The sequence below is a fragment of the Candoia aspera genome, chromosome 1, assembly GCF_035149785.1.
Source record: "Candoia aspera isolate rCanAsp1 chromosome 1, rCanAsp1.hap2, whole genome shotgun sequence".
NCBI lineage: Eukaryota > Metazoa > Chordata > Lepidosauria > Squamata > Boidae > Candoia > Candoia aspera.
In genome coordinates this window covers 323,989,155-324,004,513 of record NC_086153.1, presented here as the reverse complement: position 1 = coordinate 324,004,513, position 15,359 = coordinate 323,989,155, and the positions used below count along the sequence as shown (strand labels likewise).

At 41.1% G+C, this 15,359-nt stretch overlaps 1 protein-coding gene across 1 annotated transcript in view; it reads left to right on the top strand.

The window, feature by feature from the left end:
* Positions 1-15,359, top strand: part of NID2 (nidogen 2) — a 56,646-nt gene that overhangs the window by 37,576 nt on the left and 3,711 nt on the right. Inside the window, exons 14-19 of the mRNA XM_063290541.1 lie at positions 1,634-1,855; positions 3,277-3,446; positions 6,546-6,675; positions 9,332-9,503; positions 12,818-12,975; positions 14,749-14,872. Of these exons, the coding sequence (XP_063146611.1) occupies positions 1,634-1,855; positions 3,277-3,446; positions 6,546-6,675; positions 9,332-9,503; positions 12,818-12,975; positions 14,749-14,872 (976 nt within the window). The remainder of the gene's footprint in view (positions 1-1,633; positions 1,856-3,276; positions 3,447-6,545; positions 6,676-9,331; positions 9,504-12,817; positions 12,976-14,748; positions 14,873-15,359) is intronic.

The following is a 15,359-nucleotide window of genomic DNA, read 5'->3' as shown; positions in this document are numbered from 1 at the left end:
TACTTTTTTTTTTTTTTACTTTGCACAACTTATTTTGCATTTTTTACTATTTTGTTTATCCCCCTGGCTTTGAGAGGGGGTAAGGATTTACACAGTTTGCTGATGCGCTTATCCCTTCTCCAATCAACAGAAATTTTATCTTTGGCTCTGTCATTAGCTTCACTTATTTTCCAGCTTATAATTATAGCCCTTAGGGTTTCGAATTTTTTTGTTTAAATGAAATGTAAATGTTTGGGGAGGCTGCATTTTGCAGTGCTTTGTGCTTTTGCCGATATGTACCACACACTTCATCTGGCACAATCTAACACTCTCCATTTTGTGTCCTATCCCACTCTAAAGCAGTGTTTCTCAATCTTGGCACCTTTAAGATGGGTGGACTTCAGCTCCCAGAATTCCCCAGTCAATGTGCTTGCTGGGGAATTCTAGGAGTTGCAATCCACCCATCTTAAAGCTGCCAAGGTTGAGAAGCAGTGCTCTAAAGGAATCTCGTATATCTTGAACCTGGAGGGTGCTAAAAAGCATGTTCACAGTGCACTTCAGTTTCCATTACTAATTTCTTATGCCTCCAACAGGAAAATGAGAACTTCGGACTATGGCATTATTCTTGGCTCACTTCTCCTTTTTTGATGTTTAGGAAAGCCCTATTCTTGCAAGATCAAACTCTCCAAGGCAGCACCGCTCTTTTCCCAGATAAGAAGGCAGATGGTGTTGAAATTTATTTATTTGCCAGCAAGAGTGCAGGATGCAGCAGAATGACCAGGGCTTAATTTAACTCTTCTATGCCGCCATCTTGAAATGCATATCCTAAAGATATGTCTGGCTGTTTTTGGCTTTCATTTCATCATAAGTCAAATTGTGAGGTTGGAAGGTGGAGAGAGCAAATCTGTGGGGGAAGCTTCCTCTTTCTTGTGGACTGATCTGGATTAGATCAGTGGCTTCTTTGAACTCAGTTGGAACTTAGAACCGCAATTCTGAATTCCTTGTTTTTTGTTGGCCAACTCTTTCTCCTCTTTGTGGACAGCATATGAGAGGAACTTAGAAATCTTTTGCATCTGCCTATTTTTATTATATTTTTTCCTTTGGAATTGATGATATCATTCAAACACTGAAATGCTGGGGTTGGGGGATACACTTCTGTATACATAAAATAAATAAAATGAAACTTAGCTGCCACATTTGTCTTCTAGGATCTGACAAATGTGGGAGAGACCTGCATGTTAATGTAGCCTTTTCCACCTCGATGCCCTCCAGATGTCCTGGACTACTGCTGTAGTTTAGCACATCTGGAAAATAACAAGTTGGTAAAGTCTGCCATTCAGCTTTTTTGCATGGCAGAAGAAATAAGCTAGTTTTTCAGATTAACTTTAAAAATTCATCCTGAAAAATGTCTGAACTTTTAGCATTTGGCAAGAGCCTCAAAGAGTTGGCTCTCTGCTCCCTTTATTGGGTTGTCATGAATGACCTGAAAGCATGTCAGAGACCACCACTGGCCCTTTGATGGAGTGACTTGGCTTGGGGATGAGACTTCTTATGGCAGTGGGAAGCACTGATTGCGGGCATACCTTTTTACAGTTCAGGCTTCACATGGCTCATAGGGTACCAGCTTCAGTCCTGTGATTCTTTCTATCATTAGAACCAACTCAGAGGCCACAAACCATGTGTGAACGCTGGAGACAGAGCCTGCTGGAACACTATGGAGGCAGACCACAGGGTGACCAGTACGTGCCCCAATGTGACCCTCAGGGCAACTTCAGCCCACTACAGTGTCATGGAAATAGCGGCTACTGCTGGTGTGTGGATGAACATGGCCGGGAAATTCCAGGCACTCGATCGGAGCCTGGTGTGCCCCCTGCATGTAAGAGGATCGCAATGAGTTGCAAAGCTCACTGGGGCAATGAGGATTTCAACCAGGATGGGAATCTATTTTAGTCAAAAAGTGCAGCTCTTTTTTGAGCCTGGGGGGCACCAGGAGATTTGTCTGATCACACTATGACATTACCAGGGGTGGGTGAAAAGTGAAAAGTGTGCTTTATCTTTAGCATCTTGGAAAATGCATCTTCTACTCTTTGTGAGGGAAGTCAGGACATGTATTTTAAGATAGTGTCTGCCATGAATAGATTTAGAAGCACCAGTAGACCTGTGTTACACTGTTAAAAATACATACAGTATGTATGTGTAAATTCTGATTCCAGACTGGTGCTCTCTTTTAATTAATTACAGGTATGTTAAAGAAGAAAACTTCATGGGCTTTTGTTAAACATTTAGTGTAGTTCACGTAACAGTTTGTATAAAACAGACCAGAATTGCAATCCCCATATTGCAGAGAGGACAGTTTAGGGAATGGTGAATATGATGGTCAGATTTGAACATGGTGTTTCTTGGCTCCCAGCTTCTTCTCTTAATCTTAATCTTAATCTTTGTGCAATAGTTGCACAAAGCTTTTAATCATATTCTTATTAAGAATGTTTATTCAGCTTTCCAATTCCAGAGTAATACTTGAGGCAGCTTTCAAATTTAATTAATACTGCCATAATCCTTCTGCTTAGCAGAAATTTGGCCTATACAGTTGTCCTCGTTTAGTAACCACAATTGGGACTGGCAACTCTGTCATTAAGCAAAGCAGTCCCTAAGTAAAACACAACTGTGCTTCTGATCTTACTTCAGCTTTCCTTTGCTTTATAGACCTGCAAAGGTTGTTAATGTGAGGATTGGTCTTAAAGTTACTGTTTCATCACCGTTGTAACTGCAAATGGTCACTAAACAAGGCAATTGCTAAATGAGTACTACCTGTACATTTAATAAGTAAATATTTAAAGAATAAAACCAGGTGTGTGTGTGTGTGTGGTGGAATCCCACAAGGGTCACCAGCCGCAGACAGTGGACTGGGAAAACACACTCTTTAATAGTGTGGAGGTGAAGTGCTGTTGAAATGAACTTCCTAGCTTAGAGGGCTCCATATTCTGGAGAAAAAGCCGCCATGTTTCAGCAGCCATCCTTCAGAAGGAGGCGAGAAGTAAGGCAGCTGCTTCATTTTGTGATCTAGGCCAGGGTTCCTCAACCTTGGCAACTCTAAGCTGTGCGGACTTCAACTCCCAGAATTCCCCAGCCAGCAAAACTAGCTTGGGACTTCTGGGAGTTGAAGTCCGCACAGCTTAGAGTTGCCAAGGTTGAGGAACCCTGATCTAGGCTGCCAGGCAGACTGGCCTTGTGGGGAGGAACAGATCTTTCATTCTTGTGACCCAGCATGTAACCTGGATATCTCATTTTTGCCTGTAGGCCTTCCTAGCGTCCCTCCTCCAACTATCCGTCCAACTCCACGTCCTGAAATAAGTCTGCCTGGATCCGGGACATTCCTGCTGTATGCTCAGGGCCAGCAAATTGGTTCCTTGCCACTGAACGGCACCAGGTTTAAGAAGGAGGCAGCGAAGACTGTTCTCTCTCTGCATGTAATGTATTTCCCTGCAAAGTGGGGCAAGTCTGGGGAAGAGGCTGGGTTTTAGTCAAGGACGTTGCTGGAATTATGGGCCCTTAATAAATCAGGACCCCCCGGAGACCTCTGTTCTCCAACTTCCATTTTTGTGGCTCTGGGAATTCTCTCCAACTACGTTTGCTTAAAAAGGGGTGACGTGGTTTCCTGCTATTTTGAAGTGGGAAACAGAGAAAAGCCATCAAATAGATCTACAGCTGTGAAAAAATGAAAACAAACCTTTATCCGCTTCCTTCCCAAACCCAGAACCCCCCACCTTAAAATGCAGCTTCCACCTATCTGTGTGATGCAGCTGCTTCACATTGCCATAGAATGATAGAATTGGAAGGACCCATTGGCACTATCAAGCCCCACCCTCTGCTCCACACAGGGATTCAAACTGCAGCATCCATCACAGCTTCTGTTTGAATGTATCGGCAAAGGGAAGACTTTCAGCTTCCCATAAAAGTGCTTTGGCTGCTCAAACTACATTCAGTGTGGCCTCCAACCGAGAAAACGTTAAAGTCTCCCTTGCATCAAACTCAGCTTCTGCCAGCAACATGGACATGGTTGTGCGATTTTTGTGACAACACTACAGAAGGATTTGCCATTGCCTTCTTCAGGGATGCCTTTTTGGCTTCCTGTTCTAGATTACAATCCTGGCATTTTCCAGTGGTCTCCCATCCAAGTATTAACCAAGCCCAAGGTTGCTATGAGTTCTACTAAGGTCAGCTAGACAGTCACCTGCTGTGATACTACCTCCCTCTGCATTAAATTAATGCTTGGGTAATCACAGGGCTACACAGGTTAGATAGTTTACCCCATCATTACCCCATATATGGAACACTAAGAACACTGTTTAAGAAGGGGCTTCTCATTCATTCATCATTCATTTGTTCATTCATTCCATTTATATACTGATGTAATTCTGTCAAGATTCAGGGTGGTTATCAGTGGTGATGCATATCCAGAGGTTTTCCATTAACAGGACATTTGCAGCACTTGTGGGTCCATCCCTCTTTTAGTATCTGTCATGTTCTAAACCAGCCCTAGTGTGTGTCTGTATTTAAAAGAAAACAATGTTGAATTAAAAAAGAGCTACTTTGAAGCAATTATACAGGTATCTAATATTAGATTATTTGCTGATTAGATTTAAGGCTGCCCAGCTTACACTATAAATAATAATAATAATAACAACAACAATAGTAATAGGCACCTTGAGTGCAATTCCAAAACATCTGGAGCACCACTTGAACACCATCGGCATTGACAAAATCACCATCAGTCAATTGCAAAAGGCAGCTTTACCTGGAACAGCTTCCATCCTGCGACAGTGCCTTTAACATCATCAAACAACATCTGCCTATCCCAGGTCCTTGGGAAGGACTCGATAGGTGGGTAAAAATGCCAAATCCAGTCTAAACATCTGTCTGACTGTGTGACCAATCATGATAATAATATAGTAGCAGGAAGATTACACACAAATTCCAAAACTTCACAAAATACCCCCGACAGGGGCTCAACAACCACTTGACTCCAGAGCCTGGGAGAACAGCCAGGTTTCTAAGGACTTCTGAAACACCATGAGGGTTGTAAAATCATTTCCTCTTCCCTTCCCAAATCATTCTGTTCCTTTAGGTGCTAATAAAAAAATACAATCATTTGAAAGATTCTTCCTCCAGCTGATGCTGCTAACTATATTGGCCCCGATTTTTATGAGCGATGTGCTGAAAAGCACTTGAAAATAAAGCTTCCAACAATTGATCTGGAATTTTATTTTTAAAACAAAGCCAGATGTTCACTAGAGCACATATATACATACATACATATTTTTTAAAGATACCATTTCCACCATTACTACCATTGCAATGCTGCAGATTGTGTGGATTCACACAAAATTAAAATCAATAATTTCTAAAGATTCTCTAAGGAAAATATCATTAATTAAACATTATTTGAAGATCACAGTTCATTTTACCACCCCCTGTTCCCCCTCCCCTTTAAATACTGCTTTTTCTACAGAAATTATGTGTTTGCCTTTAGGGCAAGAGAACAGAATGAAAATGGAATTTACTGATAAAATCTGCTATATTTTTCTACGGATGGGTAGCACAGGATATTTTGGCACCTGAGACAGAAAGTATTCTCCTTCCCTACCAACATGCAGATTACAACAGATGCATAAATATTAAAAACAATTAAATAAGTGAATTTGATACCCTTTCTTACAAGGAAAGATGCCACACTTTTTTGTTTAAATTTAATTGCAGTATGTAATAGAGATATAATGGCAACATCACCAGAGGAAGCCATTTGTTTTTAATGTGTATCCACCTCCCCAACCTAAATAATGTATTTTACTTCTCATTTGATCTAGAAAACAACCCCCAAATTATGTTGCCAGTTTGGAGGGGGTTGCAACAGGGGTTTGTGTGTGTGTGGGGGGGGGGGTCAAGATGATGGTGGATGTGATTGCATGATGGAAGCCAGGCACCTTTTTAGGTGTGCTGTGTGCAAAAATGGGGTGGGGCTTCTATGGCATGGCCACAACTGTCATCTTGACTCTTAGCATCTCCCCCCACCCGCTTGGGTGCCCCATGGCTGCTATTTCTGGAGTTAGAAAATATTTGCAGGTAGCCCTCAGTGAGCTCAACCAAGGTCATCTACTACCTATCTCTATGTTGTAGAACCTCTCTGTGTGTGGGGATTGAGATCATGATGTTGTGGGATATTAACACATTGTCCCTATACCAATGTACCACTGAACTCCTTGTCCTCATCCCAAGTACCCATATTTACAATTTGTAGAGAAAATGTTTTTTTTTAATTTGAGATCATCTTCAGCTGCTTTTTACAGTTTAAAGAAAGCTGAAGTACACTGTGTCCAATATAGTCTTCTGCTGCATAGCTCATTAAGGTCTATAAAAACAATAAAAGAAGACGGCATATAATATAATCATCCAAGTAGGCATATCCATTTTCATAATCAGGAGCAAAATGCCCTTTCCATCAGCAGGCCATTGAGATAATTGTAGAACTGATCATTATTTTGTACATGTTTCTGTATCCCTCATTGTAGGGTTCCATCATGGTAGGGATTGACTATGACTGCAGGGAGAAAATGATGTACTGGACAGATGTTGCAGCACGGACCATCAGCCGGGCAAGTCTAGAGCAGAGTGCAGACCCAGAGACCATCATTAGTTCGGGTAGGCATTTGACATTCCCTGGATTAATACAGTCAATAGTTGGGATTGTGAAGGAGTTTTCTCAGCCCAGATTTTCAAAGCTTAAACCACATGAAATCTGCCAAGTTTCTAGTATTACTCTGTTTCAACAGAAAACTTTATATGTATGTATGTATGAGTCATTGTGTATGAGATGGGCGGCAGAGAAATTTAAAAACAAACAAACAAAAACAAATAAAAATGTATGTGTATTTTCTCAAAGAAAGTATTCATCTCTAGGATCCAGCATGTGCAGTAACTAGGGAAAGGTGTTGGGGCAGAAAGCCAGCGTCACATACCCAGTGAAAAGATTTTTGGGTAGCAGAACAGAACAGGCATTGTAGAGCAGCCATCCAGTCAGCTTAGAGGATCCTGGTGGCCCTATTGGTTTTAAGCCACCCTTATGTATTCAGAGGGTTTCTGCCTCGAAGCAAAAGCAAAAATATTTGTTTAGCCATGTGTGCTCACAATAGCATAGTAGCTTTTTCATTTTTACACATAGCCAAATTAAACACATTAATAAGGGCAATAAATAGAAAAGTGCTCCTCGCCATATTTTACAACATGTTCTGATGTGAATTGCCTTTTTGTCTCATTCTCTTTTTGCCTCTCGTTGATCATTTCTAGAAACAACTTAAACAGCCCTAGTCAGTTACTAAGCCTACAATTTAACAAGATTTATTTATATTCTACTTTTCATTAAAGAAGTTTCAGGCTGATGTAGCGTATGGTAGTTTATAAATTGTCTGAATAAAGTTGTTTGTATTATCAGCTGACAGGGAGGGGCGTGGGATGATCCACTCGTAGGACTTCCATAAGAAGACCTAGGGACAGCGTCCTGACCACTGTGCTCAGACACAGCTTACTGGACCTACAGATCTGGAGCTTAGGGTCCAAGAAGACCCACAAACAACCCAGAACTGATGCCCAGTGAATACAGCAGCCACAACCTGTATTCATGCTGCAGACTCTAGAAAGACACATATTAGCTGGCCGCTGTTTAGAAAAAGGATTTTTTCTTACCTGACACTGATCTGACCCAGTTAAAGGCTGCTTTGAGAGTATATAGCCCACAAGGATACTGAGGTGTTAGAGGGCTGGACTTTTACTGCATCACTGCCCTCATCGCCTTTGCAAAATACTGGCTGGTGCAGTTCTTTCCAGAGGTTGAAGAGGTGGTGACAATGGCAATGGCAGGAAGAAAGAGGAAGTTAAAGTGGTGATGAAGAACAGTGGTGTCCACAAAGAGGTCATGTGGGGGGGGGGGACAAACAAATAGGTGTGTAGGGGAGGCTCCTTGTAACATTTTCCCTGGATTCTGACAATCCTGGCGGTGCTCAAGCCCTGTCTGTCTTATAAAAGCAAACACTCCCTTCCTGACCAAATCTGGATATGTAAATAATGTGCTTGATGACCGGAACTGCTCCTGACTGATTTCCTTTCCTACAGGACAGTTAACTTAATAGTAAGTAGAAACCTCTTCAGTGGGGAATTGATGGAGATGCCATTCTCTTTTGACAATGTCTCTGGCTGTTCCAGTCTCAGTGTGGGTCGCTTCCCTGAAAAGGAAGGAGAAAGCAGGGTTAGGGGTGATGAGCTCTGTGTACGACTTGAATCAGTGAATCTAATACTTCATAATGTAATACAATTCATGCCTATTAATCAGTATTTTTCACAATCTTTCAACAGTAACCCACCAACCAAAACAAAACGAAAACACTGTTGACAAAACTCACAAACAGGCCTACTGACTTACCATTATTACTAATACTGTTAGCGCAGGCAATTGCAAACTAATCATTAGGAGACACCAGAAAAGTCAGCTGAAGCTTATCTGTATGAATTGTCAGTTCTGGAAGACAGCTTTGGCTTCAAAGCTGCAAATCCGATAATGACTGTGTTCTCACCACAGGATAAAGACCCAGCAGCTACATTTGTACAACCTGCTAAATGTAATGCTAAGCTTAATTTTAAGCTTAGTTTTTGCATGGCTGAATAGATGAGGCACGTTGTATGCACACAGCCAAAAGGTGGCGTAGAGACAAGTGTTTTGAGCTTCCATGACTGAGGATGGACTTGAATGTGAGTCTTTCTGGTCCTAGTCCAGTATCCGGAATAGCACACAACACCGATATATATATATATATATATATGTGTGTGTGTGTGTGTGTGTGTATAGTATCCGGAATAGCACACAACACCGATATATGTGTGTGTGTGTGTGTGTGTGTGTGTGTGTGTGTGTAGTATCCGGAATAGCACACAACACCGATATATATATATATATATATATGTGTGTGTGTGTGTGTGTGTGTATAGTATCTGGAATAGCACACAACACTGAGATATATATATATATATATATATATATATATATATTGATTTTATAAATAAGTCAGGTTTGAGAGATTACAGATAACACTCATACACTGGCAGCCGTAGCCTTCTGTAGGAAGACTGCCTGGGACAGAGGAGCTGAAAAGAGTGATCTGCAAGAGAGCACTAAACGCAGGTTGAACAGAAAAATCTATAGATTGTGTAACAGGTTGTGCCCAAAATAATTAATGTATTTAAATCCGCACAATGATTTAGTGTTGCTAAAGTCCAGAAAATTATTTGCTTGGTTTCCCCTCCTTAGGGCTGATTAGCCCAGAAGGCCTTGCCATTGATCACCTCCGAAGAACCATGTTTTGGACAGACAGTGGCTTGGACAAAGTGGAGAGTGCCAAGCTGGATGGCACAGAACGGCGAGTGCTTTTTGCCACCGACCTTGTCAACCCCCGTGCCATCACAGTGGATCCCATCCATGGGTAAGTGGCTGGGTCTGTCTTGATGGAGTGTAAGCTTTAGGCAAAGAAGGGAAAGACAAAACAAAAAAGAAGTTTATATTTATCTGTGTATCTGTCTTGGACTAACTGAACTCACTTGGCATTAGTTCTTTGTAGATATATTGAATTACTCTGTTAAAACTCTCAAAGCCCTTTCCATGTGTTTTCCTGTACTTCTGTATTATTAATTCTTTGGCTTTTTATCCTGCCTTTTCACCAGACAATGGCATGTAAAATGGCTGACATGAGAAAAGAACAAACTACAATACAAATAGATAGCACAATTTAAAAAATATAATTGACATAACCCATAATTACAAAAAGAAAGGTCACAATATTTATTTATTTATTTATTTTAATTTATTGGCCGCCCAACTCCAGTGGACTCTGGGCAGTGTACAAAACTGAAAAATCCATGAAAACAGATAAAACATCAAACCAAATGAACAGCCCAGACTAAAACAATCTTATAAACAACACAAGTAAAACAAAACAGAGGCCCTAGATAAACAATAATACATCAACTCCAGGCCTGGGACCAAAGCCAGGTTTCCAGAGCTTTCTGGAACCCCAGGAGAAAGGGCACAGTCCTTATCTTTGGGGGGATGCTATTCCAGAGGGAGGGGCCACAATAGAGAAAGCATACTTCCTAGGTCCCACAAGATGACAGCATTTAATAGAAGGGACCTGGAGCATACCCACTCTGCTGGAACATACTGGGCAGCAGGTAATACTAATATTGGTTAAGCCAACATTAAGACCGCTCAACAGGCTCTGTTAAAAAGATGCATTTCCAGATCCTTTCTGAAAGCAAAAAGAATGGAAACCAATTTGCTGTTTTAAAGAAAGTGGGTTCTACTTTTATTATATATTCTTTAGATTTATATCTGAAAGATGTCATTTTTGCTTCAGGAGCTCAAGATAACATACACAGTACTCTGTCCAATTTTTTCCCACCACAGTATGAGAAAGTTTATGCTGAGACTGGCCCAAAGATACCAAATGAACTTTAATGGTTGTAGATGGGCTTCATTGTCATCGCTGCAAGCAGTGACATCTCTTTGAAGGCCTGCTCTGCAAATTTTAATAGACAAGTTCATATCTCACTTTAGACAAACGATAAAAATTCATGGTTTGACTACCACAGTCTGCCTGCCTGCCTGCCTCCCCACCCCTCCCTCCCTCCCTCCCTTCCGCTCTGGACAGCTAACTAAAAAATTAAAAAGTAATAATCCAAATAGACCACAATAATAACATTAAAACAAGGCAGCCGAGGTCCTCAAAAAACCTTACACCATACAGCCATTCAGCAGAGCTCACCTAACATCCTGGGCCAAGTCCCAAAGGAATACTCAAGTTGTAAAACCTTACAGAATGCAAGTAGGGTTGGCTGAATCTCAGGGAAGGTGGTTTTCCATAGGGCAGGGCTGCAACAGAGATGGCATGCTTCTGGGTCTCAACAGATGAAATCACTTCAAAAAAGGGACCTGGAGTATGCCAGCCCTGTCAAATCTGGTGGAACAGGCAGAAATAATTGGAGACAGGGGGTCCTGCAGATAAAATGGCCCTGTGCTATTCAGGGGTTTATAGGTGACAACCAGCACCTTGAATTGCACCCAGAAGACCACTGGGAGCCAGTGCGGCTTGCAAAGCAGAGGACTGACATAGGCGTACAGTGGTCAACTGCCTACATCACAGCATTCTGGACCATTTACAATTTCCAAATGCTCTTCAAGGGCAGTCTCAAGTAGAATGCATTCCAGTAGTCCAACTTAGAGGTGACTAAAGCATGAGTGACCATGAGCAGGGCCTCCCAATCTAGGAATGGGTGCAATTAATGCACAAGATAGATTTGTACAAAAGCCACAGCTGCTGCCTGTTCTTCAAGTAAGAACGAGGAGTCCAGAAGGCATGCCAACTTGTCTGGGGGTGTGCAACCCCATTCAGACACAAAGATGGCAAATCTGGGGGAAGGGCTCAAAACTCATAGCCACTCAGTCTTGCCAGTGTTGAGCTGTAGCCTGTTCATCCCCATCCAGATCTTCACAGCTTCCAGACACCGAGAAAGACATCACTTGGTGTCTTTGGTGACATCACTTGGTCATATGTTATCAGAGATGTACAGCTGGGTATCATCAGCATACTGATAGTTCACCCTGTGCTGGTGGATGATCTCACCCAGTGGCTTCATGTAGATGTTAAAGAGGAATGGGGAGAGAGTAGAGTTCTGCAGCACCCAGCAAAGCATGGCCTGGGGTTAGACCTCTCCCCCACTGTACTGACTGGAACCAGCCCTGAAAGAAAGTGGGGAGCACTGTGGAACAGTGTTCCCCATTGGTCCAGAACGATACGATGTTTGATAGCATCAAAAGCTACAGAGAGATCAAGGAAGGCCAGGATGGATCTAGTCCCACCAAAGATCATCCGTAAGTGTGATCAGTGCTGCCTTAGTACAATACCTAGGCCTGAATCCGACTGAAAAACAGACTCAAATAATCTGTTTCTTCCAAGACCCTCTAGAGCTGCAACAACCCTCTCAACAATCTTTCCTAAAAAGGGAAGGTTGGAGACTGGATGAAAATTGTCCAAATCTGTTGGATTTAGTGATGGGCAGTCTATTCATCATGCTAAACGTAAAACAAATGATTATACTTTAGGATTATGGTGAATCTGGGCAATTTTTTTAATGAGAATAGGTTCTTAAAATAGACAAGCATGATTACCATATCATCTATAAGAGGGTCTGACATGAAAGATTCAAACTGGGAATTATCTGTGATGCCAATGTAGTGCTTTCAGTTCTCAGATGATATAAATAGTGTAGTGGGAACAATGTCTAAAAAAGTTTATTTTTTAACGTTTCCATTCCCTTCTCCCACTCATTTTGGATTTAGAGACATTGAAAAACATAAAAAATATTGCAGTAAAAGTGACAAAATCATGCTAAATTAGTCTTCCTTAACCTGCCTGGATACAAGAAGATCTGCAGTCCAGCCCTTCTGGAAAGGACTGGGTTGGGGAAGGCTGCTTTAAATAATAAGGGCAGTTAAAACCAAACCCAAAGCAACTGATACTAATTCCTAATACTCCTGAAAAAGTTCTTCTCCTTATGGACACTATAGCTGAATGTTATGTAAATCAGGATGGTAGCCTAAGACAAGCTTTGTGTATTATTTCTAAGCATGAGATCACTCTCTTGGGAGGAGGCATGTTGTAGTCAGATTTCACATGATTTTTCACTCTTCTCCTTTTGCTCAACTGCTTTTATAGCATGGACAATCTTGGTTGCCTTTTAGGAATCTTTATTGGACAGACTGGAATCGTGAAGCTCCCAAAATTGAGACATCAACAGTGACTGGAGAAAACAGACGGATTTTGGTCAACCAAGACATTGGGCTGCCGAATGGCTTGACCTTTGATCACTTTTTAAAACTGATTTGTTGGGCAGATGCAGGTAACATGGATTTTGCAGGGAGGAAATAATGGGATTTCTACATAAAATAGATAGATCCCACCTTCTTTTATTGTATTAGTTTAAAATATATCCCACTGAAGGCTAATCAATGGTTGTATGGAAATGATGGGCCATATTTTGAATTAGACAAGAGCCCGAAGGCCCAGTCTCTTCTTTGCCAGTGCCTGGCCCTTTAACCTGGTCTTCTCCTGTGTACAGAGAAAGAGGAGCTGTGGAGGGCTCTTCTCTTACGAGCTTTGCATGTAACCATCTTTCCTTGTTTTTGGAGTGAAGGACTTGTGTTCTTTGGGATGACAAGGTGCAAGGGAGCTCTTTGCCTGATGCCTTAGCTTGTACAAGAGAATGAAGCTGAGCTAAGGTCCAGAATAAAAAGTGGGTTTGAGATCAAATACTAGAGTGTGTGTGTGTATGCAGAGTGCTAGATGGGAAATTCCTTAAGGCAATTGGACATCCCTCGTCAAAACAACTGTGTCTTACTTGCATATTCCATTTTTACCCAAGGTATTTAGAGATTAACATAAAGTCATATGCATGGAGCTATTTGCATTTCCTAGCTTGTAGAATCATCACCATCATCATCCTGTAGTCAAACTGAAGAACCCAAAATTACAATTTGCTTTTTTAAAAATGAAATTCTAAATGAGCTGAAATAGGATGTTCTCAATCTGGATTAACTAAATGAATCTCATGTTTACCTAACATGCAAGATCCAAACAAACTGTATGTTGGCTTAAACCAATGTCCTGGTTCAGAACTTGTTAAGTCAATGGCTGGGATCCTATATCCTGAAACATAAAGTAATCAACCTTATTTTAGCTTAGCATAGTATGTTGTGTGAACCCACATATAATGATATGACTGAAAAGCTCCAGGTCCCGCTATACTGGCCATCAGAAATTGAGTGTAGTATCCAAATTATTCTGCTATGTTTTATGCTTTGAGTTGAAGATTCAAAGTTTGTCAATCTACTGTTTATATAACCTGAAATAGCTGCACAATCAGATCTGTGTTGGATTCTGTACTCATAATCAGCAATCATACTGATGGCTATACGTTATGATTAAAAATTGGACTACCCAGATGCTGAATCTTAATTAAAACAGATGAGAATTTGCCTATAAAAGTATCAAGGTTGTTACACATTTCCTTGAAAAGCAGAAAATCAAAGTGTTTTGCATGGACAGTATGTAGTGCTTGCTAAAAGTTTACCACAAAGCCTTTGCCCACCATGATGCTTTTCTAACTGAAGTAGCACAACCCCTAGAAACTTTCTTGGGATTCTTAGTTAATAGACCAGAATGTTAATATATAGTGTGCAAAGGGCTGGCCTTACAGTGGATACTGCCATCATCAGTTTAATATGGGAATGAACAATCTGTTTGTGTGAGAAAAGGATTGCTTCTCAGTGCATCTTCCTAGGAAAGGATGACATTGGTGGACAACTACCAACCCTCAACCTCAAAAGGTTAGGTTGTTCTGGCCCCAATGCACAAAAATGGATGGAATAACCTCTCCCATAGGGACAAGTCAGAAGAAAATCGAAGTGTTTTGCATGGACAGTATGTAGTGCTTGCTAAAAGTTTACCACAGAGCACTCTGACACTCTGGAGATTCCTGAATAACGCCACCAACATCATACAAAATAAATCCAATTCTATAATCAAGATGATATAGTTGTAATTATCCATTTGAGCAAGAAAAAAACATGCAGACAGGACTTGTCTCCTGATCTAAATCTCTTTGTTTGAAAAGGAACCAAGAAGCTGGAGTGTGTATTACCCAATGGAACAGGAAGGCGGGTCATTCAGAATAACCTCAACTATCCCTTCAGCATCGTCAGCTATGTCAATCACTTCTATCATACAGATTGGAGAAGGTAGGATCTTCTCATAGTCTAGAAGTTTGAATTAGAAGACAAATTTAGAAAGCCACCCTGTACATGTGTGATACCTGTCCTATGAGGGCAACACATTTGGAATAGAAAAATTGCTTACAAAGTGGGCTTTCCCCAGAAAAGATACCTAGAAAAGATTTGGGGAGATGAAAAATCAGTTCCTTAAAATATAGCCCTATCCATGACAAAGAGCATTGAGGGAACCCTACTGAAGAAACCTGCAAAATTGCAGATTAGGATTTTGGTTTTGTTTCCTTTTTTGTGGAAGGAGAGGTTTCAGTTTGGGGGTGAGGTTGGGATGGGGTGATAGAAGCTATTGGCTTTCTCTCCCTCATATCTCTATTTTATGATTGTTGTGGAAATACATTTATCATGGAGGTACCTTAAGGCAAGAAACCTGCAAAATGTAGGGGATGAGGGAGTTAGAACAAATGACCCGAAGTTTTTGCTTATTGGCACCATGAGAAAA